General features: G+C 49.2%; 1 protein-coding gene across 13 annotated transcripts in view; it reads right to left on the bottom strand.

The window, feature by feature from the left end:
• The window catches only part of DNM1 (dynamin 1), a 796,474-nt gene that overhangs the window by 355,088 nt on the left and 427,795 nt on the right, over positions 1-13,591 (bottom strand). For 11 of the 13 annotated variants that reach the window (XM_085614099.1, XM_085614096.1, XM_085614097.1 and 8 more), the window contains exon 10: positions 5,120-5,258. The exons of the other annotated variants lie outside the window; for them this stretch is intronic. In XM_085614099.1, the coding sequence (XP_085470225.1) occupies positions 5,120-5,258 (139 nt within the window). The remainder of the gene's footprint in view (positions 1-5,119; positions 5,259-13,591) is intronic. 13 annotated transcript variants of the gene reach the window in all.

The raw sequence follows: 13,591 nt of genomic DNA, 5'->3' as shown, positions 1-13,591 counted from the left end.
TGCCCTGGTCACAGACTGTGTCACTGCAGAACTCGTGTCCTGAAGAAGCATCAGGCCTGGAGCCAAAGCGAAGCCTGCCCTGGTCACAAACTGTGTCACTGCAGAACTCGTGTCCTGAAGAAGCATCAGGCCTGGAGCCAAAGCAAAGCATGCCCTGGTCACAGACTGTCACTGCAGAACTCGTGTCCTGAAGAACCATCAGGCCTGCAGCCAAAGCAAAGCCTGCCCTGGTCACAGACTGTGTCACTGCAGAACTCGTGTCCTGAAGAAGCATCAGGCCTGGAGCCAAAGCAAAGCCTGCCCTGGTCACAGACTGTGTCACTGCAGAACTCGTGTCCTGAAGAAGCATCAGGCCTGGAGCCAAAGCAAAGCCTGCCCTGGTCACAGACTGTGTCAATGCAGAACTCGTATCCTGAAGAAGCATCAGGCCTGGAGCCAAAGCGAAGCCTGCCCTGGTCACAGACTGTGTCACTGCAGAACTCGTGTCGAGAAGAAGCATCAGGCCTGGAGCCAAAGCAAAGCCTGCCCTGGTCACAGACTGTGTCACTGCAGAACTCGTGTCCTGAAGAAGCATCAGGCCTGGAGCCAAAGCGAAGCTTGCCCTGGTCACAAACTGTGTCACTGCAGAACTCGTGTCCTGAAGAAGCATCAGGCCTGGAGCCAAAGCAAAGCCTGCCCTGGTCACAGACTGTGTCACTGCAGAACTCGTGTCCTGAAGAAGCATCAGGCCTGGAGCCAAAGCGAAGCTTGCCCTGGTCACAGACTGTGTCAATGCAGAACTCGTATCCTGAAGAAGCATCAGGCCTGGAGCCAAAGCGAAGCCTGCCCTGGTCACAGACTGTGTCACTGCAGAACTCGTGTCCTGAAGAAGCATCAGGCCTGGAGCCAAAGCGAAGCTTGCCCTGGTCACAGACTGTGTTACTGCAGAACTAAAGTCTTGAAGAAGCATCAGGCCTGGAGCCATCCTGCATCAGGATAAACTTACAAACACTCGGGTGGATCTCGAGAGCAGGCAATGATAGTGAACATCACCAAACGTCATTTGAGACTGAGCTTTCTTCAAGGGTTCAAAACTCCTCATCTCATGATTAGCAACAACGTCCCCCTTCCACTCTCCCTCAATGTGATTATACCTAAAACTAAGCACAGAGCAAATTAGAAGACACCCTGGGTTAGGGCTCAGAGGAGGCCTCCCATTTCTATGCATTGCGAAGAGGAATAGGAGCTGATAAATCTACTTCATTACATCTTTTAGTTGTGAAACAGAAATTTGATTGATGGCAGTTTGGTGAACAGAAGCGACATATCTGACCTGCTGATGTCTGAAGGCGAATAAACACGCATTCACCCAAATACACAAATAAAGTAAGAATAACACATGGTATCTGAAGTAAAAAGGGTTCCCACCCTTTAAAATGATTTTTGAGACCAACCTTTAAAGGCATAAAATAAACCTACCAAGGAAGAAAAATGTGAATGTCCAGGGTCTTGCTATGAAAGGTGAAGTAACTCCTCAAAATATTTATATTTTCCTTCTAAGAAGGTATGCCCTACCTGCAGGGTGAGGGGAGGAGCACAGAGCTGTGATGACCCAGAAGAAGGTATGCCCTACCTGTAGTGTGAGGGAAGAAGCACAGAGCTGTGATGACCCAGAAGAAGGTATGCCCTACCTGCAGTGTGAAGGAAGTGGCACAGAGCTGTAATGGCCTAGAAGAAGGTATGCCCTACCTGCAGTGTGAGGGAATGAGCACAGAGCTGTGATGACCCAGAAGAAGGTATGCCCTACCTGCAGTGTGAAGAAAGGAGCACAGAGCTGTGATGACCCAGAAGAAGGTATGCCCTACCTGCAGTGTGAGGGAAGGAGCACAGAGCTGTGATGACCCAGAAGAAGGTATGCCCTACCTGCAGTGTGAAGGAAGTGGCACAGAGCTGTAATGGCCTAGAAGAAGGTATGCCCTACCTGCAGTGTGAGGGAAGGAGCACAGAGCTGTGATGACCTAGAAGAAGGTATGCCTTACCTGCAGAGTGAGGGAAGGAGCACAGAGCTGTGATAACCCAGAAGAAGGTATGCCCTACCTGCAGTGTGAGGGAAGGAGCACAGAGCTGTGATGGCCTACAATAAGGTATGCCCTACCTGCAGTGTGAAGGAAGAGGCACAGAGCTGCAATGGCCTAGAAGAAGGTATGCCCTACCTGCAGTGTGAGGGAAGGAGCACAGAGCTGTGATGACCCAGAAAAAGGTATGCCCTACCTGCAGGGTGAAGAAAGGAGCACAGAGCTGTGATAGCCTAGAAGAAGGTATGCCATACCTGCAGGGTGAAGGAAGTGGCACAGAGCTGTGATGGCCTAGAAGAAGGTATGCCCTACCTGCAGTGTGAAGGAAGGAGCACAGAGCTGTGATGACCCAGAAAAAGGTATGCCCTACCTGCAGGGTGAAGAAAGGAGCACAGAGCTGTGATAGCCTAGAAGAAGGTATGCCATACCTGCAGTGTGAAGGAAGGAGCACAGAGCTGTGATGACCCAGAAGAAGATATGCCCTACCTGCAGTGTGAAGGAAGGAGCACAGAGCTGTGATGACCCAGAAGAAGGTATGCCCTACCTGCAGTGTGAGGGAAGGAGCACAGAGCTGTGATGACCCAGAAGAAGGTATGCCCTACCTGCAGTGTGAAGGAAGGAGCACAGAGCTGTGATGACCCAGAAGAAGGTATGCCCCACCTGCAGTGTGAAGGAAGAGGCACAGAGCTGTAATGGCCTAGAAGAAGCTATGCCCTACCTGCAGTGTGAGGGAAGGAGCACAGAGCTGTGATGACCCAGAAGAAGGTATGTCCTACCTGCAGTGTGAAGGAAGGAGCACAGAGCTGTGATGACCCAGAAGAAGGTATGCCCTACCTGCAGTGTGAGGGAAGGAGCACACAGCTGTGATGGCCTAGAAGAAGGTATACCCTACCTGCAGTGTGAGGGAAGAAGCACAGAGCTGTGATGACCCAGAAGAAGGTATGCCCTCCCTGCAGTGTGAGGGAAGGAGCACGGAGCTGTGATGACCCAGAAGAAGGTATGCCCTACCTGCAGTGTGAGGGAAGGAGCACAGAGCTGTGATGACCCAGAAGAAGGTATGTCCTACCTGCAGGGTGAAGGAAGAGGCACAGAGCTGTGATGACCCAGAAGAAGGTATGCCCTACCTGCAGTGTGAGGGAAGGAGCACACAGCTGTGATGGCCTAGAAGAAGGTATGCCCTACCTGCAGTGTGAGGGAAGAAGCACAGAGCTGTGATGACCCAGAAGAAGGTATGCCCTCCCTGCAGTGTGAGGGAAGGAGCACAGAGCTGTGATGACCCAGAAGAAGGTATGCCCTACCTGCAGTGTGAAGGAAGGAGCACAGAGCTGTGATGACCCAGAAGAAGGTATGCCCCACCTGCAGTGTGAAGGAAGAGGCACGGAGCTGTAATGGCCTAGAAGAAGCTATGCCCTACCTGCAGTGTGAGGGAAGGAGCACAGAGCTGTGATGACCCAGAAGAAGGTATGTCCTACCTGCAGTGTGAAGGAAGGAGCACAGAGCTGTGATGACCCAGAAGAAGGTATGCCCTACCTGCAGTGTGAGGGAAGGAGCACAGAGCTGTGATGACCCAGAAGAAGGTATGTCCTACCTGCAGGGTGAAGGAAGAGGCACAGAGCTGTGATGACCCAGAAGAAGGTATGCCCTACCTGCAGTGTGAGGGAAGGAGCACACAGCTGTGATGGCCTAGAAGAAGGTATGCCCTACCTGCAGTGTGAGGGAAGAAGCACAGAGCTGTGATGGCCTAGAAGAAGGTATGCCCTACCTGCAGTGTGAGGGAAGGAGCACAGAGCTGTGATGACCCAGAAAAAGGTGTGCCCTACCTGCAGGGTGAAGAAAGGAGCACAGAGCTGTGATAGCCTAGAAGAAGGTATGCCATACCTGCAGTGTGAGGGAAGGAGCACAGAGCTGTGATGACCCAGAAGAAGGTATGCCCTACCTGCAGTGTGAGGGAAGGAGCACAGAGCTGTGATAGCCTAGAAGAAGGTATGCCCTACCTGCAGTGTGAGGGAAGGAGCACAGAGCTGTGATGACCCAGAAGAAGGTATGCCCTACCTGCAGTGTGAGGGAAGGAGCACAGAGCTGTGATAACCCAGAAGAAGGTATGCCCTACCTGCAGTGTGAAGGAAGGAGCACAGAGCTGTGATGACCCAGAAGAAGGTATGCCCCACCTGCAGTGTGAAGGAAGAGGCACAGAGCTGTAATGGCCTAGAAGAAGCTATGCCCTACCTGCAGTGTGAGGGAAGGAGCACACAGCTGTGATGGCCTAGAAGAAGGTATGCCCTCCCTGCAGTGTGAGGGAAGAAGCACACAGCTGTGATGGCCTAGAAGAAGGTATGCCCTCCCTGCAGTGTGAGGGAAGGAGCACACAGCTGTGATGGCCTAGAAGAAGGTATGCCCTCCCTGCAGTGTGAGGGAAGAAGCACAGAGCTGTGATGACCCAGAAGAAGGTATGCCCTCCCTGCAGTGTGAGGGAATGAGCACAGAGCTGTGATGACCCAGAAGAAGGTATGTCCTACCTGCAGGGTGAAGGAAGAGGCACAGAGCTGTGATGACCTAGAAGAATGTGATGAAGCAGAGCCTGGGAGTCAGCAAGCCCACCACTCTCTGATCTCTAATCTGAGCTGCTGGCCTGTGGTACTATCCGAGCCCATGAGATCCTATGTATACAAATGAAGGTGCTTATGGAGTTACAAGGACAACAAATAGGTCATGGATTAAGCAGTGTGTTGTGTTCACGGTCCAATCAACTACTTTGGTTTTAATGTGCAAGTATCATTCAGAGGTTAGCTCGAAGGCTTCGTCTTAACTCTCTTAGGAATAGCGCCCCTTTACCAAGGCCCTGCGCAGGGGGGCAATACATTTTCTGGGACATAAGGGACTGGTGGTGAATACCCTGCTGCTATCGACAAGAATAGAACTCTGGTGCCGCCCATGCCTCCCCTTTCTGGTCAGCTATAGTCTTCTGGCTGCTTTTGCCCGTTTACTCATGCTAAGGGGAACAGCAAGCAGTTTCTAGTCGGGTTTGGGCTAGGAGTGGAGGCAGGCTCCGTGCAGACTGCAGTTACCTTCTTAGTGCACTGTCTAACTGTATTGATTAACTCCGAAATGACCATATCCACACATTTCAGACATGGCTCCTTAATCTTCTTCACCTGCTTTTTCACGATTGTCTCAAACGCCATGTCCGGGGTGAAGAGACCCGTCCTGAACACGAGAGGCGAGGCATGGCCGGGAGAGGAGGGGGCGAGGAAAAGTACACATGGTTATAAACTCACCCCACAACATAGCCTTTTTTATCACTGAATGAACAAATGTGGCCCAAGGAATAGACCATTCTAATGGCTTGGAAGCCTCAAAGGAGAGGGGATAGAAACGTTTCTTACCTGTAATCCTCTTTCAGGAAAATCATACACACTGAATATTCCTACCACATGGCAGGACCATAGAGCACTTTTATTTAAAAAAACATAAAATTCATGTTTGTATTTAGAAAAGCCATTTTGTGTAACTAAAAGTACCTTTTATGTGTAGGGTACACTGGCACTATTTTGTTTACTTTCCATAAAATACAGTCAATTCTAAAACAAAAAGGTCACAAGTATAAACAGGACACAGCCTTCTAAGACTGAAGAACGGACACGGCTCCTTTAAGGGATGACACACCACCAGCATCATGCCCGCACAGCTGTCTCAGCTTGTTGTGATTTAGACTTACAGCCTTCTCGATCTTCTCACTGGTGAGGAGAGTGCGTGGTATACGACTGCAGTTAGGAATCGCCTCAAGGATAAGTATGACAAGAGGCTAGAAGCCTCTCCTTCTTGGGACCTTTGATGGTGACCAGCACATGAAACAGCAGTGAGCCATGCCCTTGAATAGGAGGTGAAAAGACAGGATTACGTATGTGTAGTTAGTTCTGTGTCGTAGGAATCTTGATTGAAGTCAAATGCTTGACTCCTTCCCCACGGCATGGGTGGACCCCGTAGGAAGAACGGTTTGCGTTTCTATACCAATGTTTGATGAATCTTTGCTAAACTTTTCAAAACATTCATCCACCTCAGCTCCTTCCTGGAAAGTTTTGGGATAATTGAAAAGAGTTGATTTCCCGTGTTAATTCCCATAGAAACATCTGTTGCAGATCCAGAAAACACAGCTGGTGAGTCGCGCCAGGATTGGCAAAACATTAGAACTTTACTCAAAGTCTGCTTTTTGTGATCTGATGCAAATCCCTTCGGTTGCGGTCATGAAGTGGTGAAAAAAAAAGGTATGTCTGAACTGTTAGTCCAGATCTGCTCTGATTGGCCACTTAAAGGGGATTAGGCAATCCTGACTCACTATAAGTTGTAGCAGCAATTACAGGATCCAGGGACATGGCCTCTGCGCACTAAAATGAATGACATGCTCCACTGAAGTGCATGGTAGTAAACATATGAAGGGGGATTACAGATTTTAGTCACAATAAAAATAATTTGCCGGTGGTACCACACTACTTCTAGGAATAGTAGCGTTCTAAAGTGACTTTACCCTGGGTCAGGCTGCCTACGCCTCCGGAGCCTTATTAGGCCCTCAGATACATCTCCTAGGGCCTTTTTTATGAAATGGGAGGGGTCCATGTGGCCTCTCTCCCCGCGCCTTACCAGGCCCTGGGGACCACATCCTCCATAGCCACTACTTAAAATAAATGGGAGGGGTCCATGTGGCCTCTCTCCCCGAGTCTTACTAGGCTCTGGGGACCACATCCTTCATTGCCACTACTTCAAATAAATGGGAGGGGTCCATGTGGCCTTTCTCCCCGCGCCTTACTAGGCCCTGGGGACCACATCCTCCATAGCCACTACTTAAATTAAATGGGAGGGGTCCATGTGGCCTCTCTCGCCGCGCCTTACTAGGCCCTGGGGACCACATCCTCCATAGCCACTACTTAAAATAAATGGGAGGGGTCCATGTGGCCTCTCTCCCCGCGCCTTACTAGGCCCTGGGGACCACATCCTTCATTGCCACTACTTAGAATAAATGGGAGGGGTCCATGTGGCCTCTCTCCCCGAGTCTTACTAGGCTCTGGGGACCACATCCTTCATTGCCACTACTTAAAATAAATGGGAGGGGTCCATGTGGCCTCTCTCCCCGAGTCTTACTAGGCTCTGGGGACCACATCCTTCATTGCCACTACTTAAAATAAATGGGAGGGGTCCATGTGGCCTCTCTCCCCGAGTCTTACTAGGCTCTGTGGACCACATCCTTCATTGCCACTACTTAAAATAAATGGGAGGGGTCCATGTGGTCTTTCTCCCCGCGCCTTACTAGGCCCTGGGGACCACATCCTCCATAGCCACTACTTAAATTAAATGGGAGGGGTCCATGTGGCCTCTCTCCCCGCGCCTTACTAGGCCCTGGGGACCACATCCTCCATAGCCACTACTTAAATTAAATGGGAGGGGTCCATGTGGCCTCTCTCCCCGCGCCTTACTAGGCCCTGGGGACCACATCCTCCATAGCCACTACTTAAATTAAATGGGAGGGGTCCATGTGGGTTCTCTCCCCGCGCCTTACTAGGCCCTGGGGACCACATCCTCCATAGCCACTACTTAAATTAAATGGGAGGGGTCCATGTGGCCTCTCTCCCCGCGCCTTACTAGGCCCTGGGGACCACATCCTCCATAGCCACTACTTAAAATAAATGGGAGGGGTCCATGTGGCCTCTCTCCCCGCGCCTTACCAGGCCCTGGGGACCACATCCTTCATTGCCACTACTTAAAATAAATGGGAGAGGGGGCCATGGGGCTCACATTCCTGAGCCTTGTTAGGCCCTGAGGACCCCAGGCCGTTTTTTTAAATTAAAGGGGTGGGGGGCAATGTGGTCCCCCTCCCTGAGCCTTGTTAGGCCCTGGGTACCGCACCCCCCAGGTCAACAACTAAAATTAAAGGGGAGGGGGCCACTTGCCCCCTCTACCCAACCTTTTCCAGCCCGTGGACCCCATCCCCAAGGGTTTGCATCATTAAAGGTTGGTGCCCGGGTGCCCCCCCGGGCACCTATCATACGTGCGTTGGGACGGGGGGAAAAGCACAAAAGGCCCCAGCCGGCTCCCTGCGTGCAGCAGGAGTCGGCAATGCTCCCGTCCGGAAGGAGCAGCTCCTTATGTTATTCCCTCCGGGTGGGAGCAATATTTGGAGCAGTTTCCCTGCACCCATCAGTTCAGGAAGGGAAACACATCAAAAGTCTGCTACCGGCTGGCAGGAGCATTTTCAGAGCTCCCGCCCACTGGGGGCAGACTGTTTTCTCCCACTTGGTGGGAGATTACAAAAGCTCCAGTCAAAAGGTTTTCCTACCCGCGTCGGTGCAGGCAGGAAAACCGCAATGTCCTGGGGTAGGCTCCCTGGAACATAGCTAGTAAAGCAGCCCTGGGGGATGGGGTCCCTGGGGCCATTAATGGCTGAGGAGGAGGGTGTGTTCCTTTTTAATTCGTTTAGCGGCCCTGGGGGATGGAGCTCCTGGGACCGTGTTACCTCCTCTCCATTTTGAGTAATTTGGGCCCCGGATGGACTCCCGTGGGGCCTGTGATGGCTTGGAGAGGGGGGCAGTGTGCCCCCCCATATTAATTAATTTTGGCCCCAGGGTTGGGCTCCCTGGGCGTGTGATGGCTCGGGGAGGGGGGTCACACCCTCCCCCCCTCCAATATTGATTAATTTCAGCCCGGGGGGGTGACCATCTTGGGGAGCAATGACATTATAGGAGAGGTTAGGTCAATGTCCTCAACCAGTCTAATAACTGGGAATTTACCATGGACTTAACATCTGGAAAACTGGACACGAAGGAAGTCCTTTTTGCTTTCTTTCCAAGGTGAAGAAGTCAAACTGAGTTGTATCCCAAGAGTGAAAGATATCTCAGAATGGGCTCATTTAGTACACACTCTTACTTTTCTAAGAGATGTCTACTCAGCACATTTGCTACCCCCTTCCTGAAACCTGGAAGATGCACTTCAATGAATGAGATGTTTCTTGCCTAGGATGAGTGCCGGATCATCTGTTCTTCTTACTGAGCTCTGTATCTGGTGCCTGCAGTTGTTAATGTTATCCACTGAGGAGGAGTTGAGGAGGAATGGACAATGCTGAAATTGATGGTAGGACGGATTGTGGAGCAGGGTAGACTACACTCAGCTTCAGCATGTTGCGGTCTACAGAAGACCACTTCCTTTGAGCCAAGAGTTACACCATGTGTGCTTTTAATCCTTCCATAAAAGCATCCATTACAACAGAGAAGAAAAAAAATCTGGAAGGGCACCACCAGGAGTTTCCTTGCTTCCTTGCATCACCAAGAGAAGGATTGTTTGGCATTGCTGAATATATGAATCCTTTTCTCCCAGTCTCCTGTCTTCAGAGTATATTGTTCCTCCCTTATTTTTTCGTCACCCACTTGCTACTATTATTGTACCTTGCGGTCTGGATACTCTTGAATCTTCTACGGGATGTCTTTGCTTGGATTTTATTCACTTCCCTGATTCTAGGGAGTGTTTGGTGCCTTGCTTATCTATGTCTGCATAATCTTCACTTTCAATCAAGAGCTAAGGAGGTTTTTTGGACTTTGTGGCTTTTTTCTCGTAACAGGGGCCCTTCATATGCATTGTTTATTGCAGAGTGGCTATGCGGAAGTGGGCGGAGTCAGCCTTTCTTTGGGCAAACAAGAAGTGTACTTCACAGACCTTTACAGCATACAGCTGAAGGCAGAGTGAGAGTCACTGCTTGAAGGGTGTGTCCATACCTGTGGTGACAAAAGGCTGTTTGAACCCTCTGAGCTTTTTATGTATGAGGAGGATAGTTTGATCTTTATTTTTGCAGTTGACTATTTCAAAAAGGGAATAAGGAAGCTTAGTTGACCCCACCCATACCCATTAAACAGAACCTTTGAACACTACTTGCATTTTTTTTTAATTTGCAGATTAAGATTTCAGCCTTTGTCTTCATGCATTGGATCTCATCATTTACAACCAACAGAAAAGTACCTGAGAAAGACATGTCCAGAATCTTTTGTTGCATTTGAGGAGAATGCAAGATCAGGCGAAGTAACGAGAAGCGTCACAAGGAAAAACTATGACAAATATCTCTTGGGAGCATCTATTGTCCATTTTTTAGTGTGTACTGTGACTTCTTTCAAGACGTCCTTCACACATCTCAGTTTTCCTTGGGTTGGAGGTCTATAAAGATTCTATATTGTATTACCCAAGATGTGCAGTAGAACTGGCAGCTCTCATCACAGTAGCTGAAGTCTGACAGACATTTCTGTCCACTCACGCTATATTCTTGTTGCCCTGTTTTGTAGAAGCTGAATAAGTGGACTCTCTCAATCATGTATTGAATTTATCGAAGGGCATCAACAAGTAATGGGGAGATGAACTTTAACTCCAGAGGAAGGGTATATATTTTTTTCCATACACAGGTTTGATGGATTATGGTGTCACTAATGTATGCATAGTAGGCGTCAGAAGTCCTGGAACAAGGGACACTATGGGATTGCACCTCTGCACTTTGGAAGAGAGCATCAGGTCATCAGATGGAGTATCCCAGAAGAGACCTAAATGACACCATACGTGAAGGAGATGGAGCTCAGGGCAGTAGAAACTACAAACATGCAAGACAATACTTCCAGGACATTGTAGTTCAGTATACTACACCAGCCACTGGTCCAGCCATAATGACAAACCCTTCCAAGTAAATAGAGCAGAATTGTATAAAGACAGGTGTCTGGCAAACGTAGTTACAACTCCTTCACTTGCTTCACTTTGCATCCGGCCTTCCATATCTGCACCTTTGTTGTTCTTCTCCTTTCTCAGTTCCTTCAGTCCTTATCTCCGTGGACTTTGAGAATAGTTGTGATTGGTTTCCCCTCTTGTAAACTTCTCCCTCCCAGCTCTGCAGAGTCCCTTCATTCGCAGTCAGTTCTTGAATAAGATTTCTTGTACATCTTAGGGCTAGTCACAGTCTGCCTGCACTGCGCATCGGGTAAGCCAAAATCAGATTTGCTTGCTCCATTCAATGTGCCTTGGTCATTGAATGTCCTGGTTTACTGGGTGCTTTACCTTTCAACAGGCAAGTCGGAGTCCCCCAACTCCCATTCAAGATGCTGTGCTATTACGTTTGGTCCAGCTATTGCAGGGCAGGTGTTCCAACCAATCACATGCTGGAACGAGTGTCTCTCCCTCTCAGTCTCCCTCCTAACTTCTTTTTTGCCTTGCACATGGGTCCACTTTGCTATCATGAAGTCTGACACAGTATTATTATTTAACATTTCTAGAGCACGTAGTTACCCGGATGTATCCCAGCACTAGCCGAATAGGAGTATAAATGGGGGGAGGGCCTACAGACTAATGCTTTGAAATAGCCATGTTTTCAGGTGTTTCCGGAACATGAAGAGATGAGTCTTCGAGCGTAGCTTCAGGGGTAGAGCGTTCCATAACATGGCTATGCTATAAGCGAAGGAGCTGCCCATGCTACGAGTTCTCTGAATTTTCACCACCACGGCCAGGCTCATATTGGCAGAGCGATCTCCTGGGTTGGTAAAATATGATAAAAGAATTAAAAATGGTGGGAGCTTTTCCCATCAACGTTTTGTGGGCTATGCAAAGTGCTTTGAATTTGACTCTTTCCAGAATCGGTAGCAAGTGGAGGTCTTTCAGGTATGGTTTTGCTGATTGGGACTCCAAGCAGCATCCTAGCCGCACAATTCTGGGCCACTTGGAGCTTCCTAATGGTGGCTTTGGGCGCTCCTAGGTATAAGGAGTTACCGTAGTCCAGGTGCGATAAAACCAGGGCCGGGACCACCGTTCTCCTTGCCCCCCTGGGAAGAAGGGGGAGAATTTTTCTCAGCATTCTTATAATGCCATAACACATACCTGCCACTTCCACCGCTTGCTGTTCAAATTTAAGTGATTTGTCAAGCCACACTCCCAAACTTTTAATCTTAGATTTTGGGGTGGGCGCTTGTCCTAGGCATGTAGGCCATTGTAGTTTAAAGTCAGTGTTGGGTAGATTGCCCAGATACATGATTTCTGATTTTTCGCCATTGAGCCTAAGGCATGAATTTTGCATCCATAAAGTCACCTTCTCCAAGCATGATCCTAGGTCGGAGGGGACATTATTCGGATGTTTTAACAAAATCACTAGCTGGGTGTCATCAGCATAGGTGATGATTTTTATCTCAAAAGGGAGGACAATGTCCGCTAATGGCCTCATATAAATGTTAAATAAGGTAGGACTCAGGGATGATCCCGGAGGCGCTCCATACCCAAGAGGTCGACCACTTGAGGTGGCTTCTCCTGCAAAGACTTGAAAGGTTCTGCCAGTAAGATAAGATCCATGCTATGGCATCTCCCGTTACCCCTACCTTCCCCAGGCGGTTCAGAAGAATGTTAAAATTGACAGTGTCAAACGCTGCGCTTAGGTCGAGGAGGATAATGGCCGCTGCACCTCCCTGATCCATGATCTTCTTGGCTTCCTCCACCACCGAAATCAGAGCTGGCTCCGTACCCAACTGAGGTCAGAACCCGGTCTGAGAATCGCGTAAGAGATTATGGGCTTCTAGGAAGATTGAAAGACTGAGGTTGACATGTTTTTCCAGAATCTTGCAGACCATGGGTAATAGAGATATGGGTCTGTAGTTACTCAGAACATCTGGATTTAAGGTGGGTTTCTTAAGAAGCCCTCTTACCATTGCGTGTTTCCAGGGGGGTGGGACCTGACCGTTAGAAATGGAGAGGTCTAGCATTTCCATTATTGGTGATAACACCACCTCTTTGACCTTGTCCATCTGATGGGGGGTTGCCGGGTCACATGGTGAGCCCGATTTTATCTGGCAGAAGATTTTTGTGAGCGTTGCCAGATCTGAGAGGGGAAAATTCTCCAAGGTGTGCCTCTTCTTGTTTGGGGCTCTATTGATCTCCTCCGTGTCAGTAAGAGGCATTGGAGCAGAGATGTCACTAGGCAATGGGGAGGTGGGGAAAGTGTTGTGGAGCGTTTGGATTTTTTCTTGAAAGTAGTCTGCGATTTCGCTGCACCGATCAGAAGAGATGGTGTTTTCTGGCATTGGGAGTTCGAGCAGGGTCTTTGCTATACGGAAAATTTCCCTGGGGGAGTTGGCAGCTGAGGTGATAATTTACCCTCATAATAGAGTGCCTGGACTTTTTTAAATTTCTGCTTGGTAGGTTTTTATAGCCTTTCTATAATCCATTTTGCTACTCTCGCTGTAGTCCTTTCTCCATCTTCTTTCCTGGCGTTTGCATGTCTGTTCGAGAAATCTGAGCTGGGGCGAGTACCATGGAGTTGTCCTTTCTCTCCCCCTATGGGAAATTTCTTTAACTGGGATCACTATATCCAATGCGGATTCGATCCAGTTATGTAAATTTTCTGCGACTTCCGTAACGTTGGAACCTAAAATGGGTTTAGCACGCCTCAGTAGACAGTTTAACCCAAGGGCGGTCCTTCCTTATATTAGTTTCTAAGTGGGAGCGTAGTGCAGGACCTTTTAGGATGATGGGGATCAAAGAGTGGT

This window comes from Triturus cristatus, chromosome 1_2, assembly GCF_964204655.1.
Source record: "Triturus cristatus chromosome 1_2, aTriCri1.1, whole genome shotgun sequence".
Lineage (NCBI taxonomy): Eukaryota > Metazoa > Chordata > Amphibia > Caudata > Salamandridae > Triturus > Triturus cristatus.
Note: the sequence above shows the minus strand (reverse complement) of the source record. Positions and strands in the feature narration are given on the sequence as shown.